The sequence below is a fragment of the Octodon degus genome, unplaced genomic scaffold (genome assembly GCF_000260255.1).
Source record: "Octodon degus isolate 3935 unplaced genomic scaffold, OctDeg1.0 scaffold00167, whole genome shotgun sequence".
NCBI lineage: Eukaryota > Metazoa > Chordata > Mammalia > Rodentia > Octodontidae > Octodon > Octodon degus.
Window position 1 is genome coordinate 2,796,918 of NW_004524743.1, and position 20,623 is coordinate 2,817,540.

The following is a 20,623-nucleotide window of genomic DNA, read 5'->3' on the forward strand; positions in this document are numbered from 1 at the left end:
ATTTTCAATTTGCAATCTATTAAAAAATTAAAAAAAAATTTTAAAAAAGAACTGAGGTGGTATTTTTAAAGGTCAGCAACTTCACAATTGCAGACATAATACTAACACCAAAAGTGTTAATGAAAAAGTTATAAATTATAAAAATTAAATGACTGCAATTAAACATATAATTAAATGGAGATACCCTTTAATCAAAAATGGAAACTGGAAATGGAAATTTAATACCCAAAGAAACTCCCTCTCTCTAAATTAATCTATAAACTCACTATAATGCAAATCAAAATTCTAGCAGGGTTTTTCTTTTAAGAACTTGACAGGCTAATTCTTTGTTTTTGGGAAGTAGGGGTTTACCGGGGATCAAATTCAGGAACTTGCACTTGCCAGGCAGATGCTTATGCCACTGAACTATACTCCAGCCCAACAAGCTAATTCTAACAGTAGAACTGCAGTATATCTCCAGAATAGATTACTTCCTTGAAGCCCTGAGTATCAACTCCAGCACCACCACAACAAAAAGAATTAATACAGAAGAACCAGACTCAAGAATAGTCAATTTGTAAGAGCAAAGTCAAGAAAATCAGGTTACCAGATATGAGAATGACAGTAATTACGACGCTGCAGTACATATCAGTGAATGAACAAATCTCTCTCCAACATCTCTTTACAGCTCAATAAAGATACTTCCCTTATGCCCCCTGAGGTTTCTTCAGTCTTCTTAGGCTTCTTCTTTTTTTTTTTTTTTTTTTTTTTTTTAGGGAAGGGTTTACAGGGTGTTCAGGGTCTCACTACTAGATCGGACTCATAGTGATCCCTCTGTTTACAGCCTCCCAAGAGCTGGAATTACAGGCTCACACCACCAAACCCAGTCTCAATTGCCCTCTCAGTGTGCCCCAGGGGCAGGGCCAGCATGGCAGGCCTGCAGATCGAACTCCCAGCAGAGCTTGCTTGCAGGCGCTTTAATCTGCTGAGCTATTTGGGCCCTAGTCTTCTTAGTCTTGCAAACTGTTCCTCCTCCTTCTCTAAACACAAGCACCCAAAGGTAGTAACCAAAATGTTCCTTTTACCTTTGTTACTTATCTCCTTACAGCGTGTTTCAATTTTCTAATAAGAAATGCTTTCCTGTTTAAGATACTCTACCAGAAACTTCATGTGTCATAGATCAATTGTCAATTTGAAACTGAGGGGAAAAACTGCCCAGAATATATATGTATCTGAACACAATTATTTATATTTTAATGAAGAATATAAGAAAAACTGTTAATGAGAAAAGAGGAATAATATTCCAAAAGCATGAGTTAAAATTTCTCCAACAATAATTATGATGGTATACCACAAATTATTTACAAAACAAATTTTTATCATCCCAATCCCTTTGTTCACCAAAATAGGAGAAAAAACATATCATCAATATTAAAGCAATATAAAAATAGATATAGAATAAATTTTAAGGGGGCCAAGGAGATAGCTCAGTAGAATAAGGGTTTGCCTGGCAAGCCTAAGGGCCTGAGTTCAATCCCCGGTTCTGCAAAAAAAAAAAAAGAAAAGAAAAAGAGAAAAGAAAAGAATAAATTTTAAAACCATATATTCATTTAAAACTTTTGACACACTAATCATCATAACTTTTAAAAACTCATTAGAAAAAAAGATGTTCCTATGCAGAGTACTCTATGAACCTCTCCACAGAGAAACAAAATAAATACAGATAGAATAGCCCATTTTAAGTGTTCTACAGGAAAGAAATGGTCAAAATTAGAAAACAGAATGACCACACATTAAACAGTAGCTGTCACAACAAATCAAACTGAACACAATCAATTGGAACTATCAAAGTGGTACTTAAAGCCCAAAGGCTGGCTGAAAATTCTGAATTTGTTAGAAAGATAACAGAGTCATTCTAAGTTCTTGACTGTGGGAGTGAAAAGATGAAAGCAGTGTCTGAGAAAGAGAATTTGAGCAGCTGTGTGTAGGATGAGCTGGAAGGAGCAAAAGACAGGCAGGAATAAACAGCTACAAAGCTGCTAACGTACAGACGCAGGCGCAGGTTGACTACCCTTATCTGGAATACTTAGAACCACAGTGTTTCAAACTGCAGATTTTTGTAAATCTTGCAGTGTTTGTATGCATATGTGATAAATTCTGGGGATAGTACTCAAGTCTAAACAAGACTTATTTATGTTTCACATACATTTTACATGTATCACCTAAAGATAATTTTATACTGTTGGTGCACATACATTCTGACTATAATCTATCCTAAGAGGTCAGGTGTGGGATTTTCCTCTTGAGGTGTCATGTTAGCACACAAAGTTTCAGAGTCCTTCAGATTTTCAGATTAGGGATGTTTAATCTGTAGTACAGCTACAAAAATCATGAAGTACATGGAGAATGTAATATTGAAAACAGTAAAAACTAAGGGGAAAAAAACAAGACAAAAAGACTGGAGAGGTATTATTATACTTATTTCATATTAACTATTTTTAAAACTCCCAGGCTGGCCAGGTAACGGGCAAGCCAGATAGCTCAGCAGATTAAAGTGCCTGCTTAGGTAGATGCAGGGACCACCGGGTTTGATCCAGGCCTGCCATGCTGGCCCTGCCCGCAGTGCGTGCTGAGAAGGCAAATAAGACTAGGCATAGCGGTGCGTACCTGTAATGCCAGCACTTGGGAGGCTGAAAACAGAAGGATCACTACAAGGCTGATCTACATAGTCAGACCCTGTAGATCCTGTACTAAACACATAAATAAAACTAAAAAATAAAACTCCCAAGTAACTACATTCAACAGGCAGATACACCTTTTAGAATTTAATAAGGCAGGTAAGTTATAAGTATAATTAAACCAATCTTGGAACATCATAAGAATGAGATAACGTATATAAAAAGAATTCTCTAATTGCAAGTGCTAAACAGTATTAATTACTATAATTACTATAATTTCTTAAGATTATAGGTGTGATAGAAATACTCTGTCCATAAAGTCAGACATTATTTCAAATTCTGACTCTATTTTTATATAACGGTACATTTAGTGGACCTTAAGCAAGTCATTTAACCATCCTGAGAAATCATTTTCAATATGTAAATTGGAAAAAAACAATGCCTCATAAAAGCTTCAAAGAATAAATTCAGTAATTTATTATAAAAATCTTTGACATGATCTCTGATTAGTGAACGTGTACTGCAAACATTGTGAAGGAGGATAGAAGTAGGGGTCCATTTTGGCTGTCCTTCCTGGACAGAAAGCCACAGGACTTACAAACAACCCTAATAGTCAGGCCTTTCTCCAGGCTAAGCAGTAGGAAAGTATCTAATGCTCTACCTCAGACAAGACCAAACTGACAGCAGCATGAAGGCAGTAAAGTCATATTAACAACACGTTTTAAAGACCAACAATAATAAGCAAATAGTGATTTTTGTCAATGTACACAAACATTAGTATAATTTAAATATTGTCTAAATAGCTCCTATGTCTAAGTTTTATTATTCGTGAAAAAAGTTAGAAGAGACAAGGAATGAAAAGGGAAAAAAGTACATCCGGTGGAACCCTAAATGGTAGCAAAGTAGAGAATAGGTAAGACTGAACTTACCTTAGGCAAGCCTCCTATGGACTTGTCTAGTAGACTACAATCAATGTGAAATGCCCTCATGAGACCTTCCCACGATGGATGCCAAAGTAGGAGTCATGAAATAGTCTATAAAGCTGACCTAGCACTTTGGCTCAGTGAGGCTTGAGAAACATGAATAAGACAGAACACAAACAATTAGCACATATAAATGTCTCCCTTCCAGCCTAGACTAACGAGGTTCCAATTAACTAGGAGTCTCTAACATACCGTTCATTCACTAAACTCTGCAGTGTACCAAAGAATGCAAGCTGAGGAAAACACAGCACCATGTCCAGCCTTGAAGAAATGAAGTCAGCACACACAAAAAAGTGCAATTACAGAAATGTGAATATTAGTTATGCAAGAAGAACAAAGAAGGCTTTAGGGAATGCATGGGCTGAATATATTATATATTAAACATCAGAAAACTAGAAAGGAGGGAGAAGGAAAGAGCTATAGGTAGAGGATAGAGAGAGGGAGTGGACAGAGGCTGGGCAGGGGATAACAAAGAGGAACCGGCTAAGGCAGAAGCAGCTGAAATGGTCAGAACAGCAGGCTCAAAACTGGATTGCAAAAAGCTTTCCTTGGTAACAGCATTAGAAATCTGAACTTTATTCTGTATAAACTAAAAGTTTCTCAATGACAGGACATTAGTCTTACCCAATGATCAGAAAGAATATGGAGGAAAGATAAAAAATGGTTTTTGGTGGACACAGAAAAGCTACTAGACTGAACTATGGAAACACGCAGTTTATCATACAGGAATGATTACATAAACTCTCATCCACCCAACTTACAGTAGAGCTAAATTATATTTTAAGAAAAAGTATATACACATTTTATTTCATCAACTTATTCTCATGCATTTAGTTAGAAAAGAAAAAACAATCTAACCTCCTAGTACTAAAATGCTCTTGTTTCGCAGAGTAAATGTGAGGTAGGAACAATAAAGCTGTGTTCCCTGAATCAGCCTCAGCTCCCTGGTGCCTCTCACAACATGAGTGTCATAATTCTAAAGTTAAAAATAAGCGTATTTTAACATAACACAGCTCCTACTCATTAGTAAACCACTTTATCCAGTGCTCAGAGAAAACTCATCTATTTAAGCACTAGAGGAAAAACTGGCTATGCTCTACTTGATGGAAGACAATATTCTACTGTAATTTATGTGCTATGTAAGAAACTGCTGAGAGGTATTGTGGTTCAATTTTTGCTTCCCACAAAGTTTAGAACCTATTCCTTGCTTACTGTATGTTCTTTCTCATCTTAATTATATTAAGTGTACTAGAGGTAGCAAAACAGGGATTTCATCCAAAATAATTATTTGAAGGTAGAAATCTGCCTAATTAGAAATACTTCAAGGAGCTAAATCAGGAAAACAAAAACAAAATCTTTCAGCACTGCAGGGCTCGAAGGAACCTTTCTTCTGCAAAACTTAGGTATGCAATGGGTTAACAGATGAGATGGAAGGCACTGCAGAAGGCCTTGGGACAGTCTTTTCACTTTCCCACAAGCCATTAAAATTAAAATTCTGACAACATTTGCTAAAATGTCGTCTATACAAAACAAATATTTCCTGAAAAGTAAACTAACATAATTTAGAGGGTGTAAATATTCTTACTTTTAAAGTACAAGTGTGTGTTTATTTGGTACAATTGAAAAAAAAGTCCTAAGTCATACATGTACTTATTACCTGACATCTGCTGAGCATCTACTATGTGACAGGACTATAGGAGACACTGGGGTACAAAGTGAGACCCTGTACCAAATACATAAAAAGAAAAAAGAAAAAAAAAAAACCCTACCTGAGTGAAATAACCTGGGCCTATCAGTTAAAAATTAAAGCTGTGCTCTCCCAATTAATTTATTCATCAAAACAAAACATACTGCTTATTTACAGGCCTCATTTCAAAATCAACAAGTGGCCTAAAATGGTGAACCATTTCAGAAAGCTCAAATCAAACAAATACAAACAAATTTTCCCGAATCTCTAAATGGGGCTGTATGTGCCATGAAAACCCAAGACTGAATAGCAGTGAATCAGAAGTACATACAATCATTTCAGACATGGGAAATAACTAACCACGACAGGAGTATGTGAAATACGAACAGAAGACCAGAGAAAAATCAGAACAAGAGCAGGGCTATAACTACTGTGGCCTTTCAGGTCTGTGGAATATTATGCCATGCATCACAGTAAAAGATTTATGACATGAACTAATTTCTTACTGAAGCATATGGGAAATTTCAATGAGAATATTTGCATTTCACTATAATGATAAAGTGCTCCTTTAAAAACAAGCAAACAAAGAAACCCAGCACATCAGAACACTACCTCACAGTTGTTATGTAGTGGCTAATCATTCTCCTCAGGACCATTTTTAGGATAAGACAGAAGTTATAATGATTTTGTATAATGCTACATGAACTTGAAAATGTTCTATAATGTATAGAAATGCAAGCTATGTTTTGAAATTCTAGTTTCAAAATTAAAACTATACCTAATGATTTTAAATTTCAAACTGCTATTTCATAACAATTTAGTGTTTTCTAATTGAAATTTTCCTATAATTGTATTTTTGTACTCAATTCCAAGCAAGAGTTAAATGATGCAACCACCAACAACAGAACATTTACCACCTAGGTAAAAAGCAAAACACAATCTTTTGTACTGATTTCTACTTGTTAAATAATAATTTAATTCTCCAACTGTTTAAATCTCCAATTCACAATCAAGAACAATACGTCATTGAACAGAAATTTAGACAAGCAATCATTTGAAACAGAAATAAGCCTTTAAAGAAAATTCTTTAGGGCTGGAGAGATAGTTCAGCGGCATAAGCGCCTGCCTGGCAAGTGCAAGGTCCTGCATTCAATTCTTGGTGCCGAAAAAAAAAAAAAAAAAAAAGAAAGAAAGAAAGAAAAAAAGAAAGAAAGAAAGAAATTCTTTAGAAGCCATTTATCATTACCTTCTATTTCTAAAAAGATCCTTCAAATCTTAAGCCACTGAAATACAGCCTAAGGACTGATTCATAGATCAGATAGCAATTTACTCACAGAATAAAAACTATTGCCAAACCATGCATAGTGGTTCTCTGGAGGAACAGAGAGGACCCAGGTGTAACAGCAGTCAGGGAACAAAGGACTAACCACAGAGACCCAGGACCAACTAACAAATGACCAAATGTATACCTGTATCTTCAATACAACAAATTGAGCTCTTTCTCAGACTTAATTTAATGTGATTTTGAAAATAGAAATATTATCTAGCTGCCCTAACTTCCAGATGAGATACAGGAATTAAATTATAGTTTGTCAATTTCTCAGGCCAAAATGACCATAGATGTTTCCTGAGTCATGCGCTGCTTCCTTTCCACTCCCGTAACATTTTATTCACATCTCTATTTTTACTGCACAAATATGAATCTTGCAAAGAAGGTATTATCAGCACCATGCCACAGATGGGAAAGCTTGCTTACTATGGTGCCGTGATTTGCCCTAAATCACCACTGAAGCCACATTTCAAACTTATCTCTCACACAAAGCTCTTTCCACACCTACTCTACCTCACAGCACTAAATGAGTCGAACCTCAGAAACTAATTAACTGCAATTTCATGCTAGCACCATGTTGGTTAAGAGCTAAAACTAATTTCTCACAGATAAACCAAATGTAAAGGAGGGATCTGGGTGGAGGAGGAGGGTCAGGGTGCTGCCTAGTATCTGAAGTGGGCAACTGGCAATTTCCTCCTTCATTCCTCTTCATGGATGGCAGAACCCATCTCCCTACTCAGAAACTGACAATGCCAACCTGCCCATTCTTCCAGCTACCTGCAGCATGGACACGGGCAACTGGCCTAGGTTCTGCCACTATGCCATCCCCACCAAGGGCTCTATAAGAACAGCAGCAGTACGAAGTCGGAACAGCAATGTCTGAGCTCGGATAGCAGGAGGAAGCAGTGACACTAAGGCTCTACAGACAGCAATGGCAGATAAGCAGGTGCAGCCACAGTACTTGTCTCCGTACTGGTTCATGTTACCATTCTAGCCACGTGTTTTCTGCTCTCTAGTCTTTCCTCTTCCTTTACAAGGCCATTGCCTTCGCCTTCCCAAGAATTTGGAGAATTATCAACAGGCTTTCCATAGTCCGTCTTATTCCTCAATCAGTCAAAATTGCCCTGTACTGCTGCAGATAAACTCCATAAGGCATTTAATAAATAACATTAAACAAATACACTTTGTCAAATTTTTTTATCTCAGTATTGAATTTTCTTTTATATAATTTTTCATTATGGCCTTCAGTGGCATTTACTTTACACCTGGTAGCATTCTCCCAACAACAATAAGAAAAAAGACTTCAAATCAAGTTTCTTCACCTTTCCAAAAGCAACACAAACAAATACAGTAATAGTTATCCAATGATTATCTTACTGAATGAAATTCAAAATAAAACTTTATTAAGATTCTTACCTGTCAGGAATACCCAGCCTCTTGACACTTCTATAAACAGAAAGAGTATTTGCAACATGTCGATAATTAAACCAGAATCGGGATGTACAAACCTACAGTATTAAAACAAAAATATGATTTTTATAAGCAAAAATACTCCATGGAGTTAGAAAATTATTTCCTTTAAATATGACACAAAAATTCTTCCAGAATTTCAACCTTGAAAGAGCAAAGAACATAACTATCAATAAAACCAAGATTTATAAAGAAGCCTTCACAACTATTATTACAAAAGACTACCTTCATAAAAAAATATTTGGAGGAATTTAATCAAACACTGAACCAGTTTAGTTATCCTGAACTTCTGATTCTATAATGCTCCTATTTCTAAAAGATTATATTCTTTAAATGTATGCAATGTGTTAATTATTGAAACTGTCCTACAAAAACACAAATAAAAAATACTTATAGATAAAAAAAATTTGAGAATTAAAAAAAAAAGATTATATTCTTTAGACTCAAAGACAATGCCCATAATCTCTTTACAGAATACAGGAGAAAACTAGTCACTCTGAGTTACAGAACATCCACTTCACTCTTATTAGTTGTGAGAAATGTAGGACACAGACTAAAGCATAACTTGCAAAATAGCTTTATATGTACATAAAAGTATACTATAAAGTTATTGAACTGACCAGAAAACTAGAAATAAGTCAACCAAATTTTATACTTAAAAAAAAAATTGCTAAAAGTATCAAAGGCATTTGGAAAATCTAACCTTTGCTTGAAAGTCGATCTCCCAGGAAACCCTTAGGTAAACAAAACTAGGGTCAGTTGGGGGCAGGCCCACCAGGCACAGTCCCACATTGACAACATGCCTGTACTCCAGCAGTATGACAGTTTTGAGGTAGTACAAATGTCCTTGCCCCAGCTGAATAAAAAGGAACTACATGATTTTTTTTTTTTAAGTAAAGTGAATTTTCATCCTAGACTCCAACAAGGAAAAGGCTAAAATATTTGGCCACATAAAATTATGAAACTTCATATGTCAAAAAAAGATAGCTCAGCAGATTAAAGTGCCTGCTCAGATAGACGCAGGGACCAGGGTTCGATCCCCTGGTATGCAGTGCCAGCCCCACCCCCAGGGTGCATTGAGACTGCGACTGAGACTGGGCGTGGTGGCACGCAGCTATAATCCCAGCACTTGGGAGGCTGAAAACAGGAGGATCACTACGAGTCTGATCTGTGTAGTGAGATCCTGTAGATCCTGTACTAAAAGAAAGAAAGAAAGAAAGAAAGAAAGAAAGAAAGAAAGCAAGCAAGCAAGCAAGCATAAGTCCCAATAAAGGAAAAACAAAAAAGCAAAAGGTCTAATTCCTTAATTATAACCTAAGAGGGGAAAAAGACTAAGTTTAAATGAGGAAAAGATAAGTATATCATAACAAAAGTGCCAAAAATAGACAACAAAGCCAGGTGTGGTAGTACACACCTATCATCTAAGCACTTTGGGAGGCTGAGGCAAGAAGTCACAAGCTGAAGCTCAGCATGGGCAACTTAGCAACATCCTGTAAAATAAAATTAAATTAAAAAATAGCACTATGAAGCTCTTAAAATTGCTCACTCAACCTCACCTATACTGTTAAAACTCCCTATCAAATTGATGACTACAGAAGGTCTGACAAGTCACCATACTGTCAAGGTTATAGGGAAATAAGTACAGTACCCATAGCTTACTGACAAAAATGTAAATGATAACCCTTCCAAGAGAATAATTTGCAATACATATCAAGTTTGAAGAAATAGCTGCCTTTTGTACTTACCTCAAACAAGTATGCAAAAATATGTGCTCTAGGGTTTTCACTGTAACATTGCCTGAAATAGCAAAAATGAAAACCAAAAAGCTAGAAACCAAATCACTGCCAGAAAAATCTAGTAAAAAATTTACATGTTCCCTAACTGGAAACAGAAAAGGCATAAAATAATTTCTACCTGAATTAATCATATAGAAACCGTCAGTGTATTTTCAAAGTTCTTTCTGCATGTAATAAAATCTTTTTGCCTCTATTATGTTACTAAGAAGCATACACCTAACAAAATGACCTCATTTTCACAAGCAACTTATTATACCAACCAGTAAGATGAGAAAAATATAAGCTACCAGGAAATACCAATTTAATATAAATCATCAAATATTCATTTAGTGTAGTTTTTAAAATGCAAATTGTAAAAGGGGTATATGACACGGTCCATTAGTCTTTCGAGAGAAAGGAAAGAGTAGACACAGACATGAACGCACTCACTGGAAATGTCTGAGAGGATATACAAGATACTGATAATAAAAATTATTCTCAGACCATAAAAATGAGGGCCTAAGTAGAAGGAATAATTTTGCAGTTGATTCCTTTCCTTGCTGCAATTTTGCTATCCTTTTGCTATCCACCCATAAATATGGATTACCTTTATCATTTTTATTAAACACAGCAAAAATATTTATACAAAATGGTTAACAATCAAAATGGAACTCGATTTTCCTTCTGCCTCCTACTGTTGGCAAGTTCCTTGGAGAGTAAAGGAGCATTTCACTGACTTCTAGTCATCTCGTTAATTTGACTAAATCAAATTAATTCAAACTGGGGGGGACTATTAAAAATCTAAATTGCCTAACACTGAAAGAATGAAATTTTTAGTAATTCTAATTAGACCCTGTCAAATTTCCTATTTTTTCATTTAAAAGGCACAGTTTATTTAAATCTCATGGTATAATGCCAAGTCTAATGCAAAAATTCTGGGAAAAATATAAAACCTGCAATTGTCCTGAAACTTCGGTAAGAGCCCTCATCACCCTGTTTTTCATATGGAATCCGAGTTACTGAAGTGGAAAGGGACTTGGTGAGAGGCTTCCAGATAGAGTGAGCTTTGAAAATGTTTGCAGCATAAGCTAACAGAGCCTTGGTTGTATAACAGGAGCCCAACTGGCAGTGGCACACGGGCCGTTATTCTTTCCTCTAAGAACTCACAGACTATCACAGGAGAGCCCTGAGCTTCCAGTACAGAACGTTTACCCTTCAAGTTACTGATAATTTTCCTCATGCTTAATCAGTCACTGAAAATCTCTCTCTTAATCTCAAGCAGCTTTTGTGCAATTCCTTCATAAACTCTCTTGTGAGAGTCAGCATCTAGAAGTTATCCTCTAGAAGACAAGAAAAAGAGCCATGAATCTATTTTATGCTGTTCCACTTAAACTCAATACAACATGTACTGCAACTGTCACTACGCTCCATGCTTTTAGTAACCTCTATATAACTACACACTTTTAGGAAACAACACTAAGTTAACTAAGAACGTTTCAAATATCCTGATAACTGGGGATATAGCTCAGTGGCATAATCAGCTGCCTGGCAAGTGCAAGGTCCCAGGTTCAATCTCCAGTATCAGAAAAAAAATAAAATAAAATTTTGACAATCTACCTGTAGTTTTAATAAAGTTCATTATGATCTTATGTTTGTCCTGCACTCCTTTTAGTTGAATTTCTCTATCCTCTTTATTTACTTGCTCCCTATACTCTTATGAGTCATGCTTCTGAGTTTTCTTCCTTTTCCAGCAGCTTTGAAACAGAGCATACTGTTTTCTTTCTTTTTATAAATATGAGCTTCTTTCCTGGCTCTTTGACCTTCCACTTTGGTTCTTTATTTCTTCTTCCTCTTGACCCTTACTATCACTTGCACATGATCCCTAAATTCCACGTGTTGAAAACTTACTCCCCAAGTGCAAACACTCATGATACTGGGGGTAGGACCAGAAAGGAATCAGGAACAGATCAGGTCATCAGGGCAGAGCCACAGGTGGCATTTATAAGAAAAAGAAGCGTGAACTGCGCTCACAGGTGTGCTGGGCCTCAACAAGGATACCCTCCAGAGCTCAGGGGAACAAGAAGGCCACCCTCAGATGCCTAAGAGATGAACAGAAATGCTCTCGGACTGCATCTCCAGAAATGTGAGCCAAATGAACCTCTAGTCTTTGTAAAGCACCAGGCTTAGGTAACACGTTGACAGTCACAGAAAACACAGTAAGACAACCAACTCTTTTACATGTTTTTTCATTGAGTTGAACTTTAATTATATCTTTCAATGATGTAAATATCATTAACTAAAACCCTAATCAAGAATCTATCATTCAAATATAAGAAATGTAAAGTTGATCATATGTATTCTATTTGCAGAATGAAAATAAAACTGTGTGAATCTAGACAAATTAAAGATGTTAACTCATGCCAAGGGAGAAAAAGCAAAAAAAAAAAAAAAAAAAAAAGCAATAAGCTAATAAGCAAATCTTAGGATCATAACAATGTAAATTCAAATAAATTTAATTTGTTGCCCAGAAGCTATGAAAAATTAATAATACATAGCTGACTTGGATTTAGAAAAAGAAAGTCTTTCTGGACGGTGACAAAGTTCTACAACTTCATATTTTTATGTGTAGGAATTTTTATATCGAAAAGAAAATCAGTCAAGTAATCTAAGTGTAATTTTCAACACAGTTGTGACTAAAATAATAAAAAGTTTAGATTCCAAATGTTCACAAACTACAGATTATGACACATTCATAATACAGAAAATACGGTGTGTGGAAAATATTATATACCTGCAAAACTACCAGTAAGCAAAGAATCTCAAGATAGCCTGCAGCACTGCAAAACAGCAGGTACAATGATCTCAGGTGAATAAAAACATGTATCTAACTTCATAACTTTCTTCTTTATATGAAGAGAGATACTACTCACCAAAGTATGGACCCCAGAACGAGGGACTTTAAGACATTTACCTCTATGTAAAAAAAAATTTAATTGAAATTCACATATAATTGGTTTGTCTTCTTTTAAAACTTTCTGTAGAATCTGAATTTCCTACAACTATAACTTATTATTTTTATAGACAGAAAAACAATTATAACAGTAAGTCAGCCTAAATAGAGAGTATTTGTAAATTAGTATTATCAGTAAGATATATAATGACTCACTGGCAGAATTAAATAATTCTGCATTTTATAACATGCTTTAACAATAGTATGCCTAATTTATTGTTACATTTACTTATAAGTTTTATTCTGTTTTGCTTTGGTTTGGTTTGATTTGGTTTTGATACAGGGTCTATATAGTCCAGATACACAGCCCAGGCTAGCCTCAAACTCAGCTGTCATCCTGTCCCAGCCTCACAAGTGCTGGGATTACAAGTGTGCACCACCACACAAGGCTCTTATGTTTATAGATAACCACTTGACAGACAAATGAAGGAAAAGAAATATTATTAAAATCTTATTCTTGATGTGGTCAATTTAAAATATAGCCATGTGTTTTTCTGTTAAAAATATAAGAAAAAAAAATTTATTTTCAAATATCTGATTGACATAAAAATTTCCTGATACGTACTGAATGTGAACAGCAAGCTATATCCTTGTAGAATACACTTACCAAAACAGCCCAGTTGTTTGTATGGCCACTTCTAAAAAATTGTTCTGCTTGATCCTGTCAACCAAATAAAAGCAAAATGATTAAGAAAAAGCCACAATTTTCCAAAATAAAGAACACTATAGATTTACATAAATTAAGACTCATATAACTTTATGAAGATACTAGTATTTGACCTTACGAACATATAATTAAACTGGAAACCAGTTTAACCTACAATATTATTGGGGGACGGGGGGATTCTATATTAGGGAAAAATAAAATACCCCTTAACTAGAAAATCAGAGATATGTCTCTCTCTTACAAAAGCCCATGTTTAAACAGCACAACCCTAATTACAGCATGGTACAGTTCTTGCTCAGTGGACGGCAGTTGCCGAGCACGCACCAGGCTATGGATGGGGCCAGCTGGGGAAGGAAGGGTCCATTTACTTAAGACTCTCTCTCTGTGCAAAATGAAAGCAATGCCAGCCCTATATCAGTGTCATTTTACAGGACTAAAAAGTCATGTATCCAACAGCTTCAGCTTTAAAAAGTTATTAAGCATCATACAATGGAAGCAAATATCACATTTCACTATTTCCCACACCCTGAAAACTATGGAGGAAGTAAAAAGTGTGCTCAACAGAGGAAATAGGACATCTGTTTAAAAGTTTAACAGGCCATCATTTAAAACCATAATGTTCCCCACCATTTTCTTCACCATGATTCATTTGCTCCATCATTTTTATCATCCTCTTATAGATTAGCAACTTTTTTTATGATAGGTATCATCCCTTCCCATGGGATATTCGCTTCAGTAGGACCGAGCCATGCACCCAATTACAGTGACTAATGTACTCCGTCTGGCATGCAGTGCATTTTGAGTGTTTTTTAATGAATGAATCCATGGCCACATGTCTAAATTGGCAGTGGACAAAGCAAGAGTATCTCCTGGAAAACTGAAACCACACAGTTGATGGTTCCAGATGGTTTCTGAACCACTTTGATGGTATTAAGCAAGGGTTGTAACATAAAGCTGTAAATTTCACAATTTCCTTCCAGAGTGCACTTCCTTAATTCTTCAAGCAATTACTCTCTGCAATGAGAAAGTAAGATGAAAACACTTATACCAAGAATTTCTCAGAATATTTCTCTTTTTGTGAAATATTATCAGAAAGCCAGTTTTTAATCCCTGTGAGAAAGCCAGTTTTTAGCCCTGTTTTGGTTGCCTGTGTCAACCAAAACAATCCCTGAATTTCTCAAAGAAGTCTTTTGAATCTATTGTTTAATAATCAGTGCTGCTAGTGTTGTAAAATCTTTGCAATTATGCTAACTTGCTCTTAATATTGGTCTTAATAGTAAACATTAACAATCAGACAAATGTGCTGAAACAACCATAAAAACCAGAGTTTTGTTTTTACTGGACAATATTATTGAGGATCTGCTGGTTTTCTAACATTTTCTCTCAAATGCACCCATGTCTTCCACGTATGCTTCCCATTTTCAATTCACTCTTAAAATTGTGAATAACTTATTTTGTGCTATGATTCCCTGCATAAAAATATTTACACCAGTATTGGGCTGGCCAAATAGCTCAGCGGATTAAAGCGCCTGCAAGCAGGAGCAGGGGTCAGGGGTTTGATCCCCAGGCCTACCATACTGGCCCTGCCCCCGGGGTACGCAGAGAGGGCAACTGAGACTGGGTGCAGGGGCGCACGCCAGTAATCCCAGCTCTTAGGAGGCTATAAACAGGCGGGTCGCTATGAGTCTGATCTAGTAGTGAGACCCAGAGCACCCTGTAGACCCTTCCCTAAAATTAAAAAAAAATTATACAAGTATTTCATTTTCCTGTTAAAATTTTATTAAGTGCCCATTCCTACTATAAGTTGGATGCTTTATTTGAACTCAATATTTCATTTGTAGCATACTGTCATGAGCCTTTTCAGAAATGTTACAGCATGTCTGATTTATCTTTGCCATTTCTAAACATAAAAGGCTCATCATTCAACATCATCTTGAAACCTACTAAACATATTTTTAATTATATATTAAAGCAATAATGGAGGGCCTGCAAGATAGCTCAGGGGACTAAGTGACTGCTTAGGCAAGCACAGGGACCAGGGTTCAACCCCTGGCACCACATGCCACACTGGCCCTGCCCCCAGGCACACTGAGCTGGCCACCAACTCCAGGCATAGTGGCACACGCCTGTAATCCCAGACTGGGGAGGATGAAAACAGGAGGATCACTACAAGTCCTAGCTGCATAGTGTGGCCCTGTACCAAATACATGTTAAAAAATAATAATAAAAATAAATAATGGATCTAAACCACACTGATCTCAGATCTACTAGCAAACAGTATTAATTACTGGAACAGTCAGAATGCCTGGATTCAAATCTGCTTTATTACTCAGTACTAAATAAACTTATGAAAGTTGCTAGCTTCTCTCTACCTCCATTTCCCTATCTATAAAATTGTAATAAATTGTCACAGAATCCAGGAATAATGACTACCTAACAAGTCCATCAGGCTATTATAATCTTTTGGCTAACAAGAAAATTTCAGGAAGTATAAAAAATTCTCCCACTCAATTATGTGTAAATAGTATATTTTGTTTCCCTCCTCTCCAAAAACTCTCAATAGCTGCCTAGATGTCAGAGAAACACACAATAGTAAATAAAGTATTGATGTGGGAATTTGAAGACCTGAGCCAAAATCCAGTGGGGATGTTACTTAGTTCCTTAGGCTTACCTTCTCATGAAGAAAAATGAGACTTAAGGACAGGGATATAGCTCAGTGACACAAGCACCTGCCAGGTAAGTGCAAAGTCCTAAGTTCAATTCCCAGTACTATAAAAAAAAAGACTTGACCCAAATCATCTCTAATGTATTTCTCAGCAAAATTTCTATGTCATTAAGACATCAGTGAAAAATCAGAGATCGTAAGTCTTCTGATTATCTAGGAAAGTTACTGTAAAATTATTCATCTTCATAGTTAATGGAGCATCTATTATGTCAGGTACCACGTACTGTACAATGATATTCAACTACCACTTTCTCTCAAGAATTCCAGTTTAGTAAGACAAATATGCAAACACATAATAGTACCACATAAAACTCATTAATTCATCATATTCATTGGATATCACCAGGCAGTCACTGCCCTAATTGTTCAGGATACTAAGATAGGCAAATATAGTCATAATACTTGCCTTCAAAGAGGTTAGTAGTGGGTTGACATATATTAAGCCAATAACAGAAATTATAAATCTTGTAATAGAAAATCACCAATTTTTTTTTAAAGTATAGGAGGACCCGAGTAGGATATTTTCCCGGAAGAACTGGCATGTGGGTAAGATCCAAAAGATGAAAAAAGATGACAGAGAAAATGTGGGCCAATCTCAGAACAGGGCTTAAAGATTTGTGAAACAAAGTTTAACACAATTTGAAAGGGTGACTGAGAGAACTGGAGACACAGGCAAGGCACTCTGTGAGTCATAATAAACAATTTATTATATATGTTTTGAGGCACATTAAGGTACATACATGGGACATGATCAAGGCTTGCATTTTACAAAGTTACTCTGGCTGCAACTCTGAGAAGAGCTGGGAAAGAAGAATGACTCCAGGCAGACCAGATGGGGAGCTACTGCACCTGAAGTGAGAGATGATGGACTAATAGTCAAAGACTAGATGGGTTACAATAAATGAGTGTTCCACTAAACACCTAAACTACAACAGTAAAGGCAAACACAAGGGATAGGGAAAGCTTCTATAGAGGTTATGTTTTTATTGCATCTAATAAAGACAGAAAAAAACTGGAGGCATAAACCCTGAAAAAAAAAAAACATAGCATATACGTAACTACAAAAAGCAATAATGGTATCCAAATTGAAGTATGTACAAGAATCCACTAGGATAAAGGAAGAACTTCACATTCAATCTTTTTTTTAACTGACAACCTGAGGACCATGAGTCAAATCTCAATGTACCTAAGGTGGTGGGAGGAGGCTTCCAATATAGAATACTAGAAAAGTAGGCAGGAACCAGATCACAATATTCAGACTTCATTCTGTAAGCAACAGAGAAACAGTGGATTCAATCAGAATAACTTGATGAGGCATGTACTTTATAAAGACTAGTATTAATGTCAGGGAATGTGGGACCCTGCAAAAAACAATGTAATTCCACTAGTATAGACAGAAATGATTGAAGCCTGGATTAAACCAGTGGAACTGGAGAGATAAAGGTACGTGTAAGAGTCCAGAGGATACAGTTTTGTGATAACTATGGTAAGGGATGAGTATTGAAACTCCACATGAGAGGCATTCACACTTCTGGTCTAGGAAATGTGGGAGGAAAGGACGTGCTCAGTTTTTCGTGTTTTTTTTTTTCTTTTCTTTTTTTAAAGGTGGGTTAAGCAAAAGATAAAATTTTATCAGTGTATTTTCAAATATCTGTGAACATGCTTTCAAATGTTCTTCAAAACATAACGAATAAATCGTTTATTACGCCTCCCCAGGCACCTTGCCTACATCTCCAATTCTCTCGGTCACCCTCACATCGCCTAGTTGTGCGACTGTTTAAGGCCTCTCAGCCAGCTGCAAGAGCAAAGCCTGAAAATGTGGGTAAAGATCTAAATTACAGCACTGACGAATCACCCGGCACAGGGTAGTGAAAGTATTACAAAGACCCGTAATACGGTCTATGGCCACGTTTGAAATGGGAGGAGTAGGGGGCCTGAAAAAAGGGCTGGATGGGGGCGCCCAGGACTAGCACCGAGCCCGTCCGACCCCCACCGGCGGGCACTCGGCGAGGAGCGAAGCACGGGCTGCAGCCGGGTGACACCGCACCCGCGGGGAAGGACTGCACGGGCGGAGAGCAGTGGCTCAGGCCCCCCTCGGCTCCGAGGACTTGCTTCCTTTAATTAGTCGTTCTAAAGGCAGAATCACACCGAGCCTGTACTGGAGAAACCCTTCCCACAGCACAGCCTGCGTCAGGCTGATGGGTACAGCAGGCTGCCCTCCGCCGCCGTGCCTCTGCCACCTGCCACGACACAGACGTCTTCCCAGGGTTCAGGCGTCACAACAACCTGACTCCTACCTCGATTTGACTAGCTGCCGAGCTGCCGAAAGACAAAAGGAAGAACGCTGCCAGAGTAGTCGCTGAATGGCTGAGAAAATAAAGAACAGCCATGTTTGCCGGCTTCAGACTTCCGGCGCCTGCAGGGGGGGGGGGGCGGAGCGAGTGCCGTAAAGCAGTGCAGCGGGTCGTCGGGTGTTTTCGCTTTGCGACGCCTTCGCGACCTTCTAGAGCCCCGCCCCTCACGAGCTTTTAGAGCTAGGCGCTTGGGTTTGAGTTTCTAGAGTACGCTGGGAAAGGGTAGATGGAAACTGTTGACTTTAAATCCTTGTTGCGTTTTTAATTTTCGTATTGTAAAGTGGTACGTTTAAGAAAAACTGTGGGAAGATAAGGAAAACCTAATCCACGAACTTTAAAAAAGCTATTTCCCTATTTTGCTTTGTGCTGCCTATTCTTTCAACGGCAAGATATGGTGGGAAGAACGAACGTTTTGTCACAAAAGATGATAAATTTTGAGAAGTAAGGATGGATGAGTGCTGCAACTCAAACTTCGGGCCTATTGTCAGAAGGCGTTCAATGTTTGTTTCTTTCATTCTGTAATTTTGGAGATAAAATTTAAAGAATTATGTGCATATGTCGCACCACTCTATGTACCCTCAATTTTAAACTCTGCTTTTAATCTACCATGACATAAATGTTCCCATGCTTAATAATCTTCACAATTTTTAAGATTTAGTGGTAATACGAAATTTTATCCATTATTGATGGCTTCAGCCAAATAGATAATTGCCTTTCTCCTAAGAAAAGTAACGCTTCTAAGTTTTACTATGAAGATAATATTTTGAAGAGTATCCTTGTGTATTTGGTGTATTGCATCCCTGGCGTTGTTTTCTTTGAATAATTTTCCTGGAAAGCAAATCTTGTGTCAAAAGATTTGAAAATATTTCAATAGCTATCCAGATGTAGACTTTCAAAATGTACAAACTTAGTGTCTTCAGAATATGCTCATATTCCATTTTTCCTCTTAAATTCCTTAGCATAAAAATGTTAAATTCAGTATTGTCATATTGGTGGCTATCAATATCTGCTATTTTATTTCTATTTTTAAACTATATGTCTTTGATGTGAATTTTCTATTTCCATCTTCATGTTTTACATAAGAATTTGGGTACATTTAAAAGAAATCATGTTAACCCTTGCCATATATTTTGCTTTTGCTTTTTCCAGTTCCCTTTTTTTTTCCATTTGTTTCTTTTGTTTTTCCCTTTATGAGAGGCTTAATATTAGGTAGTCAAGTTTAGCTTTTCTGTATGTGAAGCCTATAATGCTAATCTACTACCAGAATGACTTTCCTTTATTCATGAGTTTCACAAATACTTATTGAGTATGATAATATACAAGGATATTAGAGCAAGAAATACTTAAAAAGTTCATGTTCTCATGAACTTCACATTCCAGTAAGAAAAACAGACAATATTGGAATAAGGAAAGGGAAAAGGGGGAGGAAAAAATCATGTATGTGTATACACAGGATAGCTAAGATGATTGTACCACTAATTTCTATTGTTTTGTCTTTTTGGTTTTTTTTGAAGCTAGCAGCTAATGCTTAAAATTTTTACTTTGACCAACTTTACATGCTTGTATCTGGTAATCTGAGCAACTACATTGAAGACAATAATATGCATTATAACAACCACTGTTGAATACCTAAAAAAAAAAAAAATGAAAGAAAAGAAAACAAACAATAAAGAAAAAATGAGTGCAATAAATTCACAGAGTGACACAAATAGGGTAAAGTGACAAATTTGTCAACAGGGAAAACTCTGTGTAGAGGCAATGTTTAACCTGAGACCTGAATGACAAAAAAAAGAGTTAGCCAGGCACACAGGAAGGCAACACATTTCAAATTTTTAATTTATTTTCATTATTTTAGTTTCATTTTTAAATTTTACCTTTAACTCTTACTGTCTTGAATATACTTTGGTCTATGCAATAAATTGTTGGCTAAGGAGACGACCCAGGCCTCGGGATCCTGAACAGACC

General features: G+C 36.6%; 1 protein-coding gene across 1 annotated transcript in view; it reads right to left on the reverse strand.

Annotated features, from left to right (window-relative positions):
* Window positions 1-18,724, reverse strand: part of Pigk (phosphatidylinositol glycan anchor biosynthesis class K) — a 102,513-nt gene extending 83,789 nt beyond the window's left edge. Inside the window, exons 1-3 of the mRNA XM_004643163.2 lie at window positions 18,602-18,724; window positions 13,520-13,573; window positions 8,074-8,165 (exon numbers count right to left, since the gene is read on the reverse strand). Coding sequence (XP_004643220.1) covers window positions 8,074-8,165; window positions 13,520-13,573; window positions 18,602-18,694 — 239 coding nt within the window. The 5' untranslated portion in view covers window positions 18,695-18,724. The remainder of the gene's footprint in view (window positions 1-8,073; window positions 8,166-13,519; window positions 13,574-18,601) is intronic.
* Window positions 18,725-20,623: the final 1,899 nt, after the last annotated feature.